The sequence below is a fragment of the Protomyctophum parallelum genome (genome assembly GCF_964188405.1).
Source record: "Protomyctophum parallelum genome assembly, chromosome: 16".
Lineage (NCBI taxonomy): Eukaryota > Metazoa > Chordata > Actinopteri > Myctophiformes > Myctophidae > Protomyctophum > Protomyctophum parallelum.
Genome location: NC_139711.1, coordinates 14,339,795 through 14,358,399, shown reverse-complemented (window position 1 = coordinate 14,358,399; position 18,605 = coordinate 14,339,795). Strand labels below are relative to the sequence as shown.

Below are 18,605 nucleotides of genomic sequence, written 5' to 3'. Positions count from 1 at the left end.
AATATCGCACGCACGCAGACACGTACACACACACACACACACACACACACACACACACACACACACACACACACACACACACACACACACACACACACACACACACACACACACACACACACACACACACACACAGTGTGGCTGAGAAAGATAATTAAGCTAGTCATATAAATAATAACATGAATTGAAAACAAACTCAAAAGCTTTTAATAAACTTTTTTTCTTTATTTGTGTATTTAATTTCCAAAAGGTATGATTAATTTCCATTGATGAGACAATTCTACAGTGATTGGGTTCCATAGAGTACATGCATTTGAACGAACAAAAATATAAGAACTCATATTTTACATTCTCAATCTCTACTCTGCACCCTGAATTTGTTTTCACCCTGAATAACAAAATCCTCTCAATTCTGTTAAAAATAAAACAAATAAAGAAAAATCCCCTTTTAAGAACATTTTAACCTTTCAACTTTATCGTTGTCGTGTAAGAAGCAGTAGCCATGTGGTGGGCGATGGTGAATCATACAGCAGTTTTTTTGTTTAGATTCTTTGATCCCATAACCGTCTAAGCATATTCTAGTGCAAATATGATAAGAATTGGAATGTACGAAAGACTTCATCCATTAACATTTGCGTACACAGCTAACTGGTGCTGTATTCCAAAATCCAAATAATGGATACACACACATACACACACACACACACACACACACACACCTGGCAGGACATTAGCAGAGCATTTATAAAAATATCTGGCTATACATGTAAAGGACAAAAAAATGACAGCCTTTAGTCAAATAATAGTTATCTTCATCAGAACTGATCTACATTTTTGAATAACGATAAAATTGAAAGGTAGGTGTCATCACTTTTTATTCTAAAACCTGAACTGTGATCACCATCATCCTCATCGCCCCCTCTCAGGAATTTCCATTGCATCGTTGCAATTCATAAAATTACATTTAAGAAGTAAACATTTATAGCAAGTTTCTCCAACGTTGTCCGTACAATTTCTTTTGAGTTGCTATATTGTATATAAATATTTAGGAGAAATATCACCAAACCCAATGGAGACTGGAGAGGTTTTTTTTATTTTTGTTTTGTTTCTTCTGCATTCAAAATATTACTGTGTTCCTGACAACAGAAACTACCCTGCTAATCTAGTCACGCAAGTCTTGACACTAGTCATTGTCCCATTGACTGCCAGCAAGGCACAACCTCAAGCATAAGATTAAGATGTTGTACAGGACACCTCCGTCAATGTTTTACACATGCAACTATAATCATTCACCTCAAATTTAAACTAAACTCCTTCCTTCCAACCATACAGAACACAAAGCCATAAATAAATAATTCACTACAATTTTATCACCTAATGGGTTTACATACAAGAAAGCCACAGGAACTTCTATTTTAGGTTTAGGTCTAAATATGTCTCCACATTATTTTCCATAATATTTCATGCAAACCAGGATGGATTGAAACAACACATCACATACAAACAGACGTGACAGGTAATCAATAGTCACGATGAAATGGTAATAGCCCTTTGCAAAGGCATTTCACATGCTGTGAAGCCTTGAGAAGTGTTCCATAAAGTGTCTTATATACAGAGGATCTATGGCTGTAATTCCTGAACTACAATTACTCTAACACACTACAGGTGTTCTGGGTTAAGCATAGTCCCAACAATGTTTTCATGTCAATTGTTAATGTCATTGGAGATAAATTCTCTGGGACCAGACATAATCCAGGTAGCTTTTTGAGTGAGACTGGCCCGGCTCTTATGCCCTGTACAGTAGGTGCAGAGCAGAACAATGGAAAAGCAAAGGAAATAAGTTCCCCTCAACCAATGTCACAGTTGACCTAACTGTGTATTATTGTTGTATTATTGTACTGTACAGTACTAATACTATACTTACTGGGTGGAGCTTTGCTTTGTTTCGATAATAAAATGTGCAATAGTACAGTTTTGACTGCCATGCATTGAGTTTTTAAATTTTAACAAGCAAATCCACTTTCCACACTAGCAGTATAGCGTTACAGTATCAATGTGTCTGACGTCTTTGCTGAAGGCAAAGTGTTATTACAGCGTAAGCCGTCTAGAAAAGAGTCTGTGTGTCTGTGTGGAGCTATTCTTGCAAACAGCATGACCAATTTTTGTGCACACACTTTTATAGTGTTCTATGTGGGGTGTGAATAGTTTGGAATGGGTGCATTGTGTTAAAATAAAACGCTCGACGGGCCAATCTCATGATGGAGACAAAGTTGTTTAAATAAAATTACATCTATGTTATAAAATAGCACACATTTTAAAATTGCACATCCCCCAGTCTTTTGTTTTTCAAAAGCTTTCAAGTTAAGTGCTCTTCTATTCAGACCGTGACGTCTTGCACCACGATAAGCTTAATAAGATCCATATCAAATTCAGTATTTCGGAGTTTCACCAATATATACGTATACTATACAACCTCATTCAGACAGCAAAGTCTAACACCCAAAGGCTATGGTTGTGGTCACTACCTGAACAATCTTTCTGGATGCAATGTGCAGATTCTGTTGCCGGGAAACAAACACAGAAACAGGGTTATTTGTCTTTTGTTGTTGTTGTTTTGTACTTTGGCATTTGGTGTATTCTCTTTACCCCAAATTTGCATGCTTGTGATTTGAAAGGGAATGTGTTAAGTTTTATTTTTTTTATTTTTTTATAAGAGATGGCATAAGCCAAATCTTTGCTTCATAGTACGACACTTGTCAGTTCTTTTCGTCAAGCGACACAGTCGTGTGATAGAGTACAAATTAACGTCTAGAGGAACCCCACCCGGCCCTAGCTTGAGTTTGTGCACAGACTATTTCAAAGACACATTTTACATATAGTTTAAACAAGGATTATACCATATGGATAAACAACATGGTCTTATACCACCGACACATAGAAACACATGCACGCATACACGCACGCACGCACACAAACACTAACACACACACATATATAATATAAACAAACAAACAAACACGTACATTTAACATACAGTACACATGTAGTACATTGAGACATTTATAACAATGGCTTGGTCATACATTTTCTATATAGTTGTTTTACACACACATGGAGAGGATTTACAAACAGATATGTTATTTTTGTTTTAAACAGAGGGGGGAAAAGTTACAAATTAGGTTTAAATGGTCAAATAAATAATTTGGAATAAGTTTGGGTAATTATTGCAATCTAATCAGTATGGCTTTGTCTAGTGAGAAATCCTATGTGAGCTAAAAAGAAAATTAAGATGAAAAAAGAGCCTTTCCTGGCTTATAATGAAGACCTCATTATTAATTGTCAAGGTATTATATGTTGTACCCTCATGAGAAGGTTTATATTATTACAGGTCGTACAGCTAACCACAGGTATAGTATCATCATTATTTCTCATTAGTCATTACTCTGGATGATAACCAACATGCTTTATTGATAACTGCCCATTTAGTTAAAAGTAAGATACTTTTAATTAATTTACAGTACATACATATTTCATTGTCAATTTGAAATATATGTAATTTTTGCTTTAGTGGTTTGTTGGTCTTTCATACTGTATAAACTATAAAGGTATGATCACGACGAACTTTGATTCTGCACTATGCTGCTGATTATTATTTATTTACCATAGTTATTTATTTGGAAATACGGAAATGGAAACAAACCACTCTGTTCCCATTGAAAAGCATTAGCCGAATCCGCAGCATAGGTAGAATCAAAGTGTGACTGAACCCTAAGGTACAGTTTTTTTGTTTTTTTTACTAAATCCACAAATACCAACATTGAAAAGCAGAATTCACCCTCATAGGTCAAATTCCAGTTCGGTGTGACTGTACCCTAACCTTTGTGGATGTAGAACACAAAACCAAATTGTGCGTATTTATTCTATGTGCCATAATTTCTGCAGAGATGAAAAAAAGACTATAGTAGGGGCTCTCCAGTATGTCAATAGTCATGTAAATAACGGTAATGGGTCGCACACACCAAGACTGCATTTCAATCATTTATTCTTGCATGTTGGACAGGATGTGCACCTTAAGTCAGAGCGCGGTGGTCACATGAGTTCCTGTCCAACATGCAAGAATAAATGATTGAAATGCAGTCTTGGTGTGTGCGACCCATTACCGTTATTTATATGATATGATTTTTCTTTTTTTTTATATATTTTTTATCCCACGATTTTGTAACCCATTTTTCACCCCTGTGTCAATCATCTAATGTGATCCTGGGCTCTACACACCCTCCTCCAACCTAGTCCCCATATATGGGGGACAAAGGGAGAGCAACGGACTTGAACTCATGCTTCCTTCATGCCTGAGTGTCCAAGTTGCTCCTTTACACCTGACAGGGGGGAGTTTCCCTGGTTGGACGTAGCGCGTGGAAGGAACACATTATTCCAACCAGTTCCTTTCCCCTCCACCAGGCGCCCCGGCTGGCCAGGGGGAGGCAGTTTAGTGACCAGGATTACTGCATGTTTTTTGTGAGGGTACCTACCCTAGGGGACACGGGGAGAACATGCAAACTCCACACAGAAAGGCCCTTTCGCCAACCCCGCCTTCGGGTATGGGCACTGATGACGCGGAGGAGGAAACACGCCGCCAGCACCCACAGCGTCCCGAGCGGGAATCGAACCCAGGACCTTCTAGCTGTGAGGCGACAGCACTACCAACTGTGCCACCGTGCCCCTGTATATGATATGATTTCAACGGGTAACGCACCTTAAGTCAGAGCGCGGTGGTCACATGAAGAGTAAACCTTAATCTAGTTAAATGTTTATTGTTTCATATCAGGTTTTCTTGAGTGTAAAATGTCCTCTCCCACAACAAATCAGTGGCACATTCATGTAACCCTTTATGAATTACTAAAGTACACATGCAGTTGGATGTCATTTGCCAATCGGCATTTACATGTAAAATAATTAATTAGGAGGGGGGAAAATAAATGAAATATGAATGAACACATACGTTTACAGCAGCTACAGTACAGCTCAACTTGTCAAGTGCTTTGTGTGTAACCCAGTTGTGTCTTACGTTGGATGTTGGGACAGTAAATGTCTAAATGACATCATATTGTATCGGCTACCTCACTGCTTTGCAGTGGTAAATGCATTGATTTGATTGTCTATGGGGAGCACACTAACTAACAAACAACACACTACGATTGACCCCTAAACTGAGATATGTGTACATTTGCGTACACAAGTCTACTTATCCTCACAAAACGTTCCCCAAACTACCCCTAGGATCACACCTTGTTTATTGACAAAAGTTCATGCTTACTCTACATATTCAGATCTCACACTTGTAAGTCATAAGTGTCTGCTATATGCCTAAATTGTAAACTTCTAATCAACACAAATAGGATCTATTTTGTCAACTGATATTTTAATAAAAGTCCCACCCCCCCCCCCCCCCCCCCCCGCCTCAAAATGGCAGTCTATACAGCTGATATTCATTGTCGCTTTTTCACAAGGGTCAGAAGTTGAGGTGAGTGCACTAGAGGACATTTAAAGGGAAATGTGACCTTTTGCTTCATCTTAATGTTATTCTGAAGGAGATCTTTTTAGCAGTGGGGGTACAACTTATGTAATAGCTATATGCTTATCGTTCTGTTTAAAGTATGTTAAAATGCTGTTTGTTAGAGCCTAAGGTGTTCAGTGCTCTACCTCGGATTTCCAAAAACAGCTTCAAGAGCAGTAAACCCAGCCTATGCCTACAGGTATGAGTAAAACACAATGCCACCTTTTTCTCAAAAAGTGTCATATTCACCGGAAAAAAGTGGAATGCTATCAGTAACAGTTAACACCTGTATGACTTCAACGACACCCTCATTTACAATTCCTCAACTAGAGGATATGATATGAAGGCACATGTCCTAGAAACTTAACAGCTGATTTATAATTAAAAAATACATCAGTCTCATGTGTACTATAAAAGTAGAAAATAGCAAGTGAAATTAAAGAAGAAGAAGAAGAATTTAACAACTTTTCCTTTGAAAAACTACAGAAGCAGGGGGATACACACATTGAGCACACACACTGGCCTTAGTTCACAGAATACTGCTCCATTGGTCACCATTTTGTCAAACCTGCCTGGCCACACAGGTATCGACCAATCAATAAAAAATGTTGCACCCTGATGACTGTGTTGCGATTGCCACATTTTGGAATGTTTCAGCGTAAAATAATACTTTAAAAAAGAGAATCCTTACAAACAGTCTAGGTGGCAGAATGGGAGGCTATAGTCTGAAATAGCCATCGTTAAAAAAGAAAAGAGAAAAAGGAGGTTGTAAGAAGGACAGAAATGTACAAAGGTACAAATAATAATAATTACAATAATAACAACAATAATAATAATAAATAAATTATAATATAGCAATATAGCAAAATGCTTTCTAGAAAGGCAGTGAATTAGCCTCTATCAGTTTGGCATGGACACCTTCACAAGTCTATTTCTCCTCGCAAAACGAATCCACAAATAACCCCTTTTAAACCCCTCAAACTTGAATTAAAACCCTGTCCAAACTCCCAGAAATTCTTTCCAACTCCCCCAACCCCACCCGGACACATGCAATACTTGACAGTTAATGAAACCCTTAAACCCCCTTTTACTATAGTCTCAAAACAAAGTCCCTCTCCTCCCCTCCCCTCCCCTCCCTTTCACCCTTAGAGCCAGGAGACCCAGGTCAGACTGACCTATTATGCCCTGGATTTGGGGTTCAGTTGTTTTCATGTGTGTTTAGTTTTTCTTTCCTTTTACTTCTTGAACATGTCCTGTAGCGGTCCCGGGAGGAACTTGAGGACAGTGTCCAGGATGCTTTCCTCGTCTTCGTCATCTTCGTCTCCACAGCCTGCCGGGATGGCCTTCTTGGGACGCGTCAGCGAGCCCTCGCACGCCTGCTCCATGGCCGCCTTCTCCTCTGCCTCCTTTTCCTCCTTCTTCTTCAGCCCATACTGAATGGAGAGAAGGGAGGGCACAGGTGGTGTGGTGAAAGACAAGGTTAGAAACTTTCAGCCCATCATTATTGGCACTGCAGTCGGTCCACATCGCTGTCATGCCAATAATAGTCTTGCATGGCCAGACTGCTGCCTCCTGCAATTTTCTCTGCATGAGACTTTGCCAAAAATGACAGTGAAGCACACCCTCTCATTTAATATTGCTTTAATAAGTGTGACTTATTTTACTTTAAAAAATCACAAAGTGATCGATTTATTTGTGGATTGGGCCGGCCCTGAGCAATTTGGTGCCCTTTGCAGATTTTGATTATTATTACCAAACATGCACTAAACAACTTCAGTTCAGTTCTGTGTGCATATAATATTATGCATATACATTTTTCTCCCTGCTCGGCACAATCAAACACCATCATTAAACATTAAAGAGCAGGGAGATAGATATACAACAACAACCCCCCATGGGGAACATAAATAACAGAGCCCACCGGTGGTGCTGGGGTGGTGGTGGGAGCAAACATCACGGAACAACCAGGAACAGCAGAAGGAAGGCAGGAAGCCCAATTGGTCAGCTGACTGCCACATCAGCGAATGACATGTGGGTCTTGCACACACTGAATACACCCACATAGTAAAGCAGCATATTAACCCCTTGAGTATATGTATGCGCCCTGGAGCACGGCATGAAACCCCTCGAGTATATCTGACTGAACTAACTGCAAGCTACGTATCATTCCTATATTTTTATATTGCAGTATTGATACTTTAACTTAAGTAAAAAATTAGTACTTTTCCCAATTCCCACCACTTCCTACTTGTAAGTACGTGTCCACTTGACTATGCTATGCAGTTGACATCTAAGCTAGTGGGGGGAGCGGTTAGTGGTGGGGGAGTGATTATGAAAGCGATTAGGGGTGGAGACAACCTATATTGTCACACCCATTCCTGGGGCTCAGAGGTGCTAAAATCATTGAAATCTTTTCAGGGCAATTTCTCTACTTTGGGTTTTCTGGTTCAACAAATTTCAAAGGGTCATATCCTTTTCAAATATTTTCCAATTTCAATGATCAATACATCATATGAAAGCTTACATTCTGTAGTTTCATAATGTGTAAAAAGCTGAAACATGACCATGGCCCCATTGTGTCCTAAAGCACTGTACTGTATTTTGTTTTCTTGGGCGCCCCCCTCACCCCATGGCTCTGCCTGCAGGAAGGGCCGGCCTTGGGAGATTATCTTGTTGAAAAAAACTTTTGATCGGGTAGGGAGCTGGGTAGACCTTCAATTAAGTAAGTAGGTTGGAGAGCCTTATAGTCGTTATCAGCCGAGAACACGGAAGTCTATCCTATGCGCGTGGCTATACGCCTGGGAGATGGATGGCTGAGGTGGGGTGCAACATCTATCAGCTCCCAGGACCCAGTACTTATTGCATGACTTGCCGCACCCAAGTCGTGCTACCCATGCGCTGAGTTGGCAGTGCCCGGGATCAAACCCGCAAGGCCTTGACACGGATACCGTTGGCCTACAAAAATGCATAATTCCTTTAGGACTCATATTCATGCCAAAAAGGACGCCTTCCTTACCTTGTCCCTGATGCCCTGCCGTACTATTTCCCTCTCTGCCTCCATGCGGGTGTGCTTGGCCTTCCTTTCATCCTCCTGCTGTCTCAGTGCCTCCTGTCTGTCCTCCTCCTTCTTGGCTGCATCTGGGTCCTTCTCCTCCTCTCCACCCAGCATCTTACCCATGTCTTTGGTGGCCCCTAGAAGCAGATTTTACACAGGTTTACTGTAGCTGTTATTTTTTTATTGTATCATTTGTTGAAGTACTGCTACAAATAAAAAGGGACATAGGTTAAAACATTTTTAAGCGTAGCTTTATTTTGAAAGGTGTTTTTTAAGTGGGTAAAAACACATTTTTAGGTAGCAGGGAAAGTAGGTCCTTATTATTATCTTCATATTACTCAAGAATATATAAAGATACAAATAGCCTATGTTATTAGGATTAACCAAACAATATTAAAGGGGTAAAAAAGGTCAGTAGGTGGTCCATTTCTTTTCTTCTTTAATGAGATTGGGAATGTTCAGAAAGCATTGATGAAGACAGTGATGGGGGGAGGCACAAGAAGATGTTCAATCCTTGGTCAGTATAGGTGTGCCGGAGGCGGATTTCTTAACAGCTTGACCATTGGCAGACAGATATACATTCCAAGTTGTGTTGAGGATTACCGGTATGTAGGGTTTCCTTAAGATTATCAAGGCATGTGCGTCTGTCTCAGAACAGTATGCAAAAGTAGAAGAGCCAAATTGGAAAGGCCTCAAAATAACAGCTAGTCTACTTCCGTTCGGTATTGGCCATCTGTCTACTCTACCTGTCCTGGCCTATCACCACCTCAATTTCCAGGGTCTGAATTAATAACCATGGTCAATGAATAAAAAAGTGGGGATAAAACAAACAAGTAAAAGACAAATAAAACAAAGAAAATAAGGTTGTTGGATGCACAATTGCACATTGATAGATTAACTTACAAAACTGGTAGCATTTCATTTTTGTGGACTGACGTGTCCCAATTTAAGGTTTGGTTAAGAAACAGAAAACTGGACTGGGGCAACGGAACCTGAAAGAGAACCTCTTTTCATGCCTGGCCCAAGGCTGCTCAGTGATTAAATAAGCCTGTACATACAATATATGTATTTGGCAGCAGGTGTGTCAGTAAGAGCGCAATGTGAGTAACTACTAACTATTACCTCTTACAGCATCTGTGACTGGAATACTTTAACCCATTTTGGGCGGGAACCCCTTTTGGTGTTTCAAACATTATGTTATAATTTAGCTATTGAAAAATAGCAGATCTACAAGCTCATAGCGCGCTACGAGCTTGTAGGTCTGCTATTTTTGAAAAATTGTTAAAATATTTATTTCAGAAAACTGGAGGATCTAGAAGATTCTTTTTTAATTTTGAGGTCAGGCCTAAATGGGTCTCTCTAGACCTCTGGATGGTCTCTGGTGAAACGCTACCCTCTACCCTATTGATATTGATGTTGTTAGCACTGTTCAATCAATAGTAAATACAGGACCACCTGAGAGGATGTGTATTATGTATCCTCCTGTAACTTGATATAAGTATGGATTAATTCCCTGGGCATGTATTCGTATAGTAGCAGTGATAGTGGTGGTGGTGGTAGTAGTATTAGTTGTATTATGCAGTATAGTATCAGCCGCAGTATGGTAGTAGTTGTAGTAGTAATCTTTCTCTTTTTACCCATTAAGACAGAGAACGCATCTGTGTCAGCTTTTAACCACTTCAACCATTATTCTATGATGATATAAAGAGCTTGTAGATCTGCTATTTTTTTACCTTGTGTGAAGATCTTTGAATATATATTTTTTACATTTTGAACTGAAATCTTTGCTTCTGGGGGTCCCTGGAAGAATATATTTTGTGATGCGGGCGGGGGCCAAATCAAACTATAATTCACTCAATGTCTGTCTGTCTGAATGAATGTCTGAAACACTGTCGTAGCTCCTCACTGGCTGCACCAATCGCTCCGACTTTTCACACAGGCATTGACCATAATATTATGGAGGTCTTAACGAAGCCATTTTCCCCCATTTAACAAATTATAAATTAATTACTTCACGACACCTGCACACAGCCACTGTTCTCGGTGTAACTCCACTGTCATGCTTCCTCTGCTACCGCCGCACCACAACAAACAGTGGCCTATACAATTTGGCGCCTGGCCCAGTGCCACCACTGCCAACACATTGGGACGCACTCGCCACTCAGTGGAATGGACTGTTAACATTCCACCATGGTGAACACGCACGGGTTCATTTCGTTACATTCCCAACGTCTAATTACTGTGTACTTTTTATATCTGTTGGATATAATCATATATCGAGAATATACTCCACCACTAGGGAGGGGGAACACAGCTACAGCTCCTGCATGGAAACGAGTGAGCTGGCACGACAGGACTTATTTTCTTCTTCTTTTATAACCAACGCTGACCTGACCACAGTGAAGCAACTGGAACCATGTATCTGCTTTGAACGCACCTTCAGTCCCCAAGCCTGGCTTTAGCCACAATGATAAGTAACATGGATTTATTCTCGCTTCCTCCCCGATATCATAGTGACAACTTTGCAATGCTTGCGCGTAACTCGATATCACTTCAAACGTGGGTTCACTGGGGGACAATGTTACAATGGCGGATAGCCTACTGCACCGCATGCCATAAAAAACTATTCATAAAAAACAAAAACATCGCCTCGATTAACTGTCTCACGACGGGGCGCACGGGTCATTCAAAATCCCTATAGGGCTGCGGAAACACCCGCAAACGCCTGCCAGTGTTGTCTGTACTGGGCACATGCCGCCCAGGGCGCTGCTGCCATGTCAAAACCAATTTCCGTGTGACGTGTGTGCGTGTCTCAGCCACACAGAGACTTATTTATGCGAGTCCCAGGAATACACAGACACCCCCCATGGAATTCTCCGCACACCACTTGCCTAATAATACTTTGTGCCCTTCCCAATGAGAGGCGGGCGATTATTTTGCACGCGCAGAGAAGTTGAGCGGCAGTAACGCAAGCGAGCGGAGTCCCGTGCCCCTCATGAGCAGACGCGTCGCTGATCCAGGCGAGAAGGCGTGTCACTCGCATCCCGTCTGACTCTGAGGTGGCCTTTGATAATGGGTTAAATATCAGCAGGTCTGTAAACCACATGGGTGCAGCTGGCTATGGTGCTCTGCTGGGGATGCATAATTGCATATGGTGCTCCTAATTGCCCTGCAGGGTGGTGTGTGTGTCGTGTGTGTGTGTGGGGCAGCACACGTCAGGATGACAAATTAACACCCAGCGGGGGGGGGGATGCTTGTGTGCTGGCGGGGGAGGGGGTGGCAGGAAAAGAACCCCTGGTGAACCAGAGTTAAGGTCAGACTGTCCACCGGCACTACTGTACTACTGTGGTCGTTGCTTCACGCCACATGAAAACAAACATTTGCCATGCTGCTGGCACCGTGTACACATTCACTCACTCACTACTGTTTATTTTTTCTTTCTTTTTTACAATACCATTGGTTCATCTTTTGCTTTGAAGCAGTGCATGTGTTATTCGATGATGACATCGCCTTTTCACGCCTCCAGGTCCCAAACGCCCTTTGCGCCGCGTTCGCCTTTTGACGCCTTTTTTAATGTCACTTGATTACGGTTCACAACTGTGTCCTGTACACGCTCATAACACTCTGGTTGCAGTGCGATGAAAAAAAAAAAAAAATCCGCTGGCTTATGTTGTCTATGGTGACGCAGATTTTAGAATCGTAATATCTCGATTCTTCTTTTTGGCTCGAAACGACATGATCCCCGGTTACAAAATGAATGTTTTTAACTGACTGGGTGGCGGTCCAGGAGTACCTTTTACAGACACCATATGGGGTTGTTCGCGGTCAATGAGTGAAATCAGAACAAAAAGAGGGAAAACTGATGATGGGACAAAGAGCGGTAAAATGTTGAGTGTTAATTTAACCACTTAAAGAGTTTAAATTTAAATTTAAATTAACTCTACATTTACTGCTGTTACGACCCTTAGGAGAACATTCTGTCATTTAAAAAGAAACTCTTGGTCCTTTGCCCAGCTGGCTATATTCTAGAACATAGTTTTGTCTTTCTCCATCTCTTTATGTACTGTATCTGTCCCCATGTAGCCCAATCTAATCCAAGTTATATAATAGAGTACATTTAAAATTATATTGAACCAGCGTTTACACTCAGGAAAACGAAATAAAATAAATAATATTAAAAACAATGAAATAGAAGACCAAAATAAACAGTTTAAAGTAAACACATTTGCTTCAAAAACTGTCAATTATTTTGAATTAAAAGCCAAAGAGTATACACATGAGTTTTCAAACAGGATTTAAAAACAAGCTAGGTTGGAGCCGTCTAAAAAGGTTTTGTTTCACAATATGGGGGCTAAAAACAATCCTCCCTGGTCTTCGGTCTTGTTTTTGGTACCACAAGAAGTGACTGGTCAGCAGACCTCAAAGACCTTGTGTGAGGTACATCACAAGCAGCTCAGCGAACACCCTGCGAAGTACGAACCACAACACACGCTACTACGTACAAACAGCAAACCTCAAGGCAATGCTCCATAGGCAACATTAAAACAGAAAGCTTGCGTCAACACATATTTGGTTATGTGTAAGCATTGTTCAGTATACTGTATGCTGCATGCATCACTCTCTGCAACCCAAGTTTAAAGGATGAAGGAAAGCAATGATCCAGCGCCAGTAAGACTGAAGAAATGTTTTCAATTTGTGTGATAAAGACAGACTGCTTTCTCACTTTTCCTCTTGAGCCACACATGTTTAATTGTTTTTCATTTTCTGTTTATCATGACCTCATTTCATACTCAAAGTTCCCTCCGTATTCAGTCATTATCCAACAGTTTGCTGTTTAACTATGCCGGCTAAGTTAGCAATCAGTTGATCTTGACTTCTACCGTTTTATCTGCATATATCCATTCATTTCATTTCATAATTGGGACAGAGACAATGGGTTGGTCAAACATACTTTTATTCCTTTCAAAGTCCAACAGTTTGACAACATAGTAATGATAACTCAAACACCCACTACTCACACCATCCTCATTTCCTGGTCAAAGTTTCACAAAAGAGTCACTACTGAATCCACTGCTCCTTTTATAGGTGGAGGATTCAATTGGGTTGCACCATGTTGCAGGGGTGCAGGGGTCTGGTAATACATACTATTTAGTATGATTACAACGAGACGGGTTGTTTAAGACCTGGTTTGTTGATTACTTTGATATCGATGAATATACTGTAAATGTTTTCTGTGTTGCATGTTCACTAGATTTATAAGTGAATGCTTTGGGGGAACCTGTCTCTAGACAGATGGTATGGGCCAATAGTCAGAGGCCTGGGTTTGACTTCATGTAGTTAGTCCATGGTGAGACATGGGGAGAGAAGGGGCACAATGCGGGAAGCTCTGCCCTAGGACAGTGTAGGGACTGGTAATGTCCACACTGGATGCTTGAATTTAAGCATGTCATTTAAGTTTGTTATTTTCATTATATTTGGAAGTTATATTTTATTTTTGTGCAAGAAATATTTTCCTGGGGCATTTTTTTTTAACATTATTTTTGGAAACCTTTAAAGAAATAAATCTTTGGCAACGATGGAGATCTTTGGTATGTCATTTTTCTGTGCACCTAGCCCTCATCAAACAAACTCATTTACAATTTGCGTTGTGAAATTTAAAGATTACACTGTGTGTAGGGTGATTCAAGCCGTTAGTTAGATAACTGCTAATTAATTTAGCTAACAGTCTGAAAGCCCTTTCAATTACACAGGAAAGCCATGCAATTAGACTTGTCTTGTTTTTATGAAATTGCCATGGAATTCAATTATTCCGAATACGAATTAGTTTGGAGCACTGTTATATTGGGACACTGCAATGTTACTATAGGACTAATAGTATTATTAAATATAAACATTGCACTGACATTGCCTTGGCATGACAAACTTTCTGTCTGTCTGTCTGTCTGACTGTCCATCTATCCAGTGGTGTAGTCTACCGTCATACGCTAGTATGTCGTGCCAAAGAAAAATAGAAAAGCATATATTGTCTGCTAATTATTTCATACAGATACAGCCTATAGGCTAGATATAAAATATAATGCATGTCGCGCAGGGAATAATTATGGTATAACGTCGGAAAAAACCTATAGGCTACAGCACTGCATCTACTGTATCTATCGTCTAATTTTCACTATTATTCATTCATTCATTCACTCACTCACTCACACTCATTCTTTCTTTCACTCTTTCACTCAACTTAACCCATTTTGGGCGGGAACCCCTTTTGGTGTTAGCATTATGTTATGCTTTAGCTATTGAAAAATAGTCAGGATGTAGAAGACATTTAGAATCTGATCTCAGGTCAAAATGGGTTAATTGAATTTCTGTCCACTGCAGGGCATCATATTCCAGTGGTGTAAAACATTGGTTCCCAAAGTGGGGTCCGGGGACCCCTAGGGGTCCTTGAGAGAGTTCCAGGGCTAAATAAAAATTAGGAACCAAATGGAACTTTATAGGTCTGTCAGAGTGTACAAATGGAACCAAATGGACCCGTTACTCAGAGTTAAATTAACATTGATTTTACAATACAACCTGGGGTCTCAGAGATAGAAATGCCATTAAATGGGGGTCCGTGGACTAATGCATGCCAAACTGGGGGTCCTTGAAATTAAAATGGCTGAGAAGCACTGCTAGAGCAGAGAAAGATCTCTCTCAAAGAAAAATCCCTCTTATGGGGGACCCTGGCTTTCTTATCTTACTTTGACGTGAAAAAGTTTTGGAACTAATGGTGTAAAAAGTACTCTCATCTCTTACTTACACCACTGTCATATTCACAGCTTGTCATAGCAGCCCACACACAGGACTAATGTGCCACTCATTGCCGCTGCAATCTCCAGAGTGTGACACATGATGAGTAGACCGATGATGAGCCTCTTTACCCTTCAAATGCATCCTATACTGTATATCCTTCTCTCATCTTCCTTCTCTTCTCATCCGTCACCTCCCCATCCTCCTCCTCCCTGTCCTTTCATGCTGTCTTTCATTTCATTCCTTTTCATCTCCTCTCCTCTCAACACACAGTCCATTAAAGTCTAGAGGCCTTATTTAAACAACCCATGGTGCATGGTCTGAACTGAATGGCGCAAGTGCCCTGGGGGCGTGCCCAATTACACATTTTCTTTTCTTGTTATAAGGTGCATATTCTGGACATAAAGTAAGGCAGAAGGCACAGGGGTTGTAATTTAATCTCTCACTTCTTCAAAGATGAGAGATCCTTGAACGTATTTTCTATCAGAAATAAAGTGTAAGCTATTTAATGATCTTGAGTCAATAGTCATATTGAACACACACACACACACACACACACACACACACACACACACACACACACACACACACACACACACACACACACACACACACACACACACACACACACACACACACACACACACACACACACACACACACACACACACACACACAATTTAAGGTAGCGTGCACAATAGTACTTGTGCACAATGGATAGTCTCTTTCTCCCCGTTTCCTCTCTACCTCCCATTCAATTATGATTAAATTGTTACATTATGATATTATCAAACATAAACATCAAACATCAGACGATGTACATTTATACCAAAAGGAAATGCACGTATATAATTCAGTCTGACAAGAAGTAGGGATAAAACATATCCCCACCCGACCCCAGAAAATCCAACGCTGAATACGTTGAGAAATCTACTGTATCTAATAATACAGTAATTTAATAGGAAGAGAGGGAGGACATGAAGAAGATGGATGAGAGACAGAGGGGGGATGACAAGAGGAAAATGAGGGTAAAGACATAAGGGAGGGGGCAGAGAAGGCATGGGCCATTAGGGCCTCAGGCAGACAAATGGACTGTACTGCTGAATCATTTGTTAAGGGTGGGGAGGTTTGAAGAATGGAACTCATTTGAATAATGGATGAGCATCACGGGCAAATAACAAGCATGTATGGTAAAAAAAAGGAAAGAAAGAAAGAAAAATGTTATAGCTATAATCAAAATGTCAGGGTCTGGGTCTGAAGTTTGGAAAACATGGAAGTGGCTGGAGGGAAATGCCAACACGCACGCACGCACACGCACCCTATTTTCTACAGTCTATGGCACGCAGCCACGCACGCACGCAGACACATCTTTTCTGTGTTTGTCGTTTGTTTTTCTCCTTTAGTTTGACAGCTTAGGAAGTAGAGAGTGGGACAAGTGGAACACAGCTACCCTAAGGACTACTGTACCTTTATATTTTGATGATGGGTTCTCAGATTGGTACCGAGTAGACCGCTAGACTTACTGCACATGTAAACAGAGCTGCTACCTTTAAACACATCTTAAATATGCTTTTTTTGTATACTATTTATTACTACACTATATTTAGTTGTTATTCATCATGTCATGTCTATGAATTGGTTGCATAGGGCCTAAATGGAAACAGTGTTTAACTGTACTCTGTTGCTGTTTTACATTTCTACCTAATAAACTATTCAATCAATCAATAGTCTTGATGCTGCTATTTGTCCCAAAGTGCCTGCAAAATATTGCTGCTATTTAATACCCTGTATAGAATGTATATAATGACGCAATGTGACATAGCTCTGTTTCTACAATACTGTATCCACTCCAACTGTATCACCTGTGAATCACTCGTTAGCCTACCTTAAGTTGTAACTGCTCCCCTAGTTTGTCATTTAATCGACCCAGGTGTGTACTATAGACGGGTGATGGATTGTCATCAGATGAGTGTATGAATGTTATCATTCATCATTTCTCGCATTGTTAATACTAACGTGGTCCGCGACAAGCGTGGTAAAGAAGCGTCAAACTGGCTGCCAGCCAGGGCTACGCAGCTGCCATCTAGTGGATAAATAGGGGTATTGAATTATCACCGACAAACAGTAGTAAGTAACGTAAGCATTGGGGGGGCACTATATGAATTCCGACGTGACAGGCATGTGTGGGGTCCTCACCCCAAACGCACAGGAAAACAGAACGTCTCCTGCTTGAGTGGCAAAAACAGAACAGTCCTATCTGATTGCATTAAACGATGTTTACTTTGCCACTCACATTGCCACCCAATTTGCCACTCACTTTATGCATGCGCATACCGTCCGCTATTGAAAATTGCGACAGTTGGAAGGGAGACATGAGGGAAGCAACAGGTTAGAATGCCACAGGGTTGCATTCTATAGCGCTGCCGTGTACATGGTGATCAGAAGAGACACACACTCACGATTCCCTGAACACTGCCATGAATTCTTCAGGTGAAGAAAATGAGAGAGGGAGTTGACTAACATTGATGTTAGTCACGCCCCATGCTGCTGTGCCACAGTGCGCCAGGGCAGGTAGCTTATAGGCCAGCAATGTTTCACAGCAAGCATGCTTGATTTGAGGCATTTTGTTTAAAATGGGCCACTCCTGCAAACTTTGGAAGCCATTCTTTGCCAATCAGGGTGGAATATGTAAAATCGGACAGATCCATCCGCCTTCGGCCTGGCGGAGACAATACAGAGAGCGAACGAGATTTTGCAGAGACTTCAAAAGAACACAGAATGTTTATGAAAGAAAAGCATAATCCCTGGTTTTGTCATACATCCTAATTGTCTCCACCAGGCCGAAGGCATGGGGAGAGAGTATTTTGCACTCCGTCCGTGTGTGTGTCCGTCCGTCTGTCCTTCCGTCTGTCCGTTACCAGATAATCTCCGGCACCGCTGGCCCGATCCATGCCAAACTTTGCACATACAGTACACTCCCTGGATGCTAACGATGAACCTCTGCTCCAAATATTCCACAACTGCCTGTTATAGCGCCACCATGAGGCAGATTTTGGCAAAACACATTTCTGTAGATTACTCGTACACATTGTATCCATACATCACACAATTCGGTATACACTATCTCGCCTTGATTATTGTAATGCCCTCTACGCCGGCATCACCCAAGCCTCCCTCTCCCGCCTTCAACTTGTTCAGAATGCTGCCGCA

General features: G+C 41.0%; 1 protein-coding gene across 2 annotated transcripts in view; it reads right to left on the bottom strand.

The window, feature by feature from the left end:
- Positions 1 to 4,795: 4,795 nt before the first annotated feature.
- Positions 4,796 to 18,605, bottom strand: part of LOC310873065 (complexin-2) — a 49,662-nt gene continuing 35,852 nt past the window's right edge. For both annotated transcript variants that reach the window (XM_083785346.1, XM_083785347.1), the window contains exons 3-4: positions 8,571 to 8,746; positions 4,796 to 6,987 (exon numbers count right to left, since the gene is read on the bottom strand). In XM_083785346.1, coding sequence (XP_083641472.1) covers positions 6,790 to 6,987; positions 8,571 to 8,746 — 374 coding nt within the window. In that variant the 3' untranslated portion in view covers positions 4,796 to 6,789. The remainder of the gene's footprint in view (positions 6,988 to 8,570; positions 8,747 to 18,605) is intronic.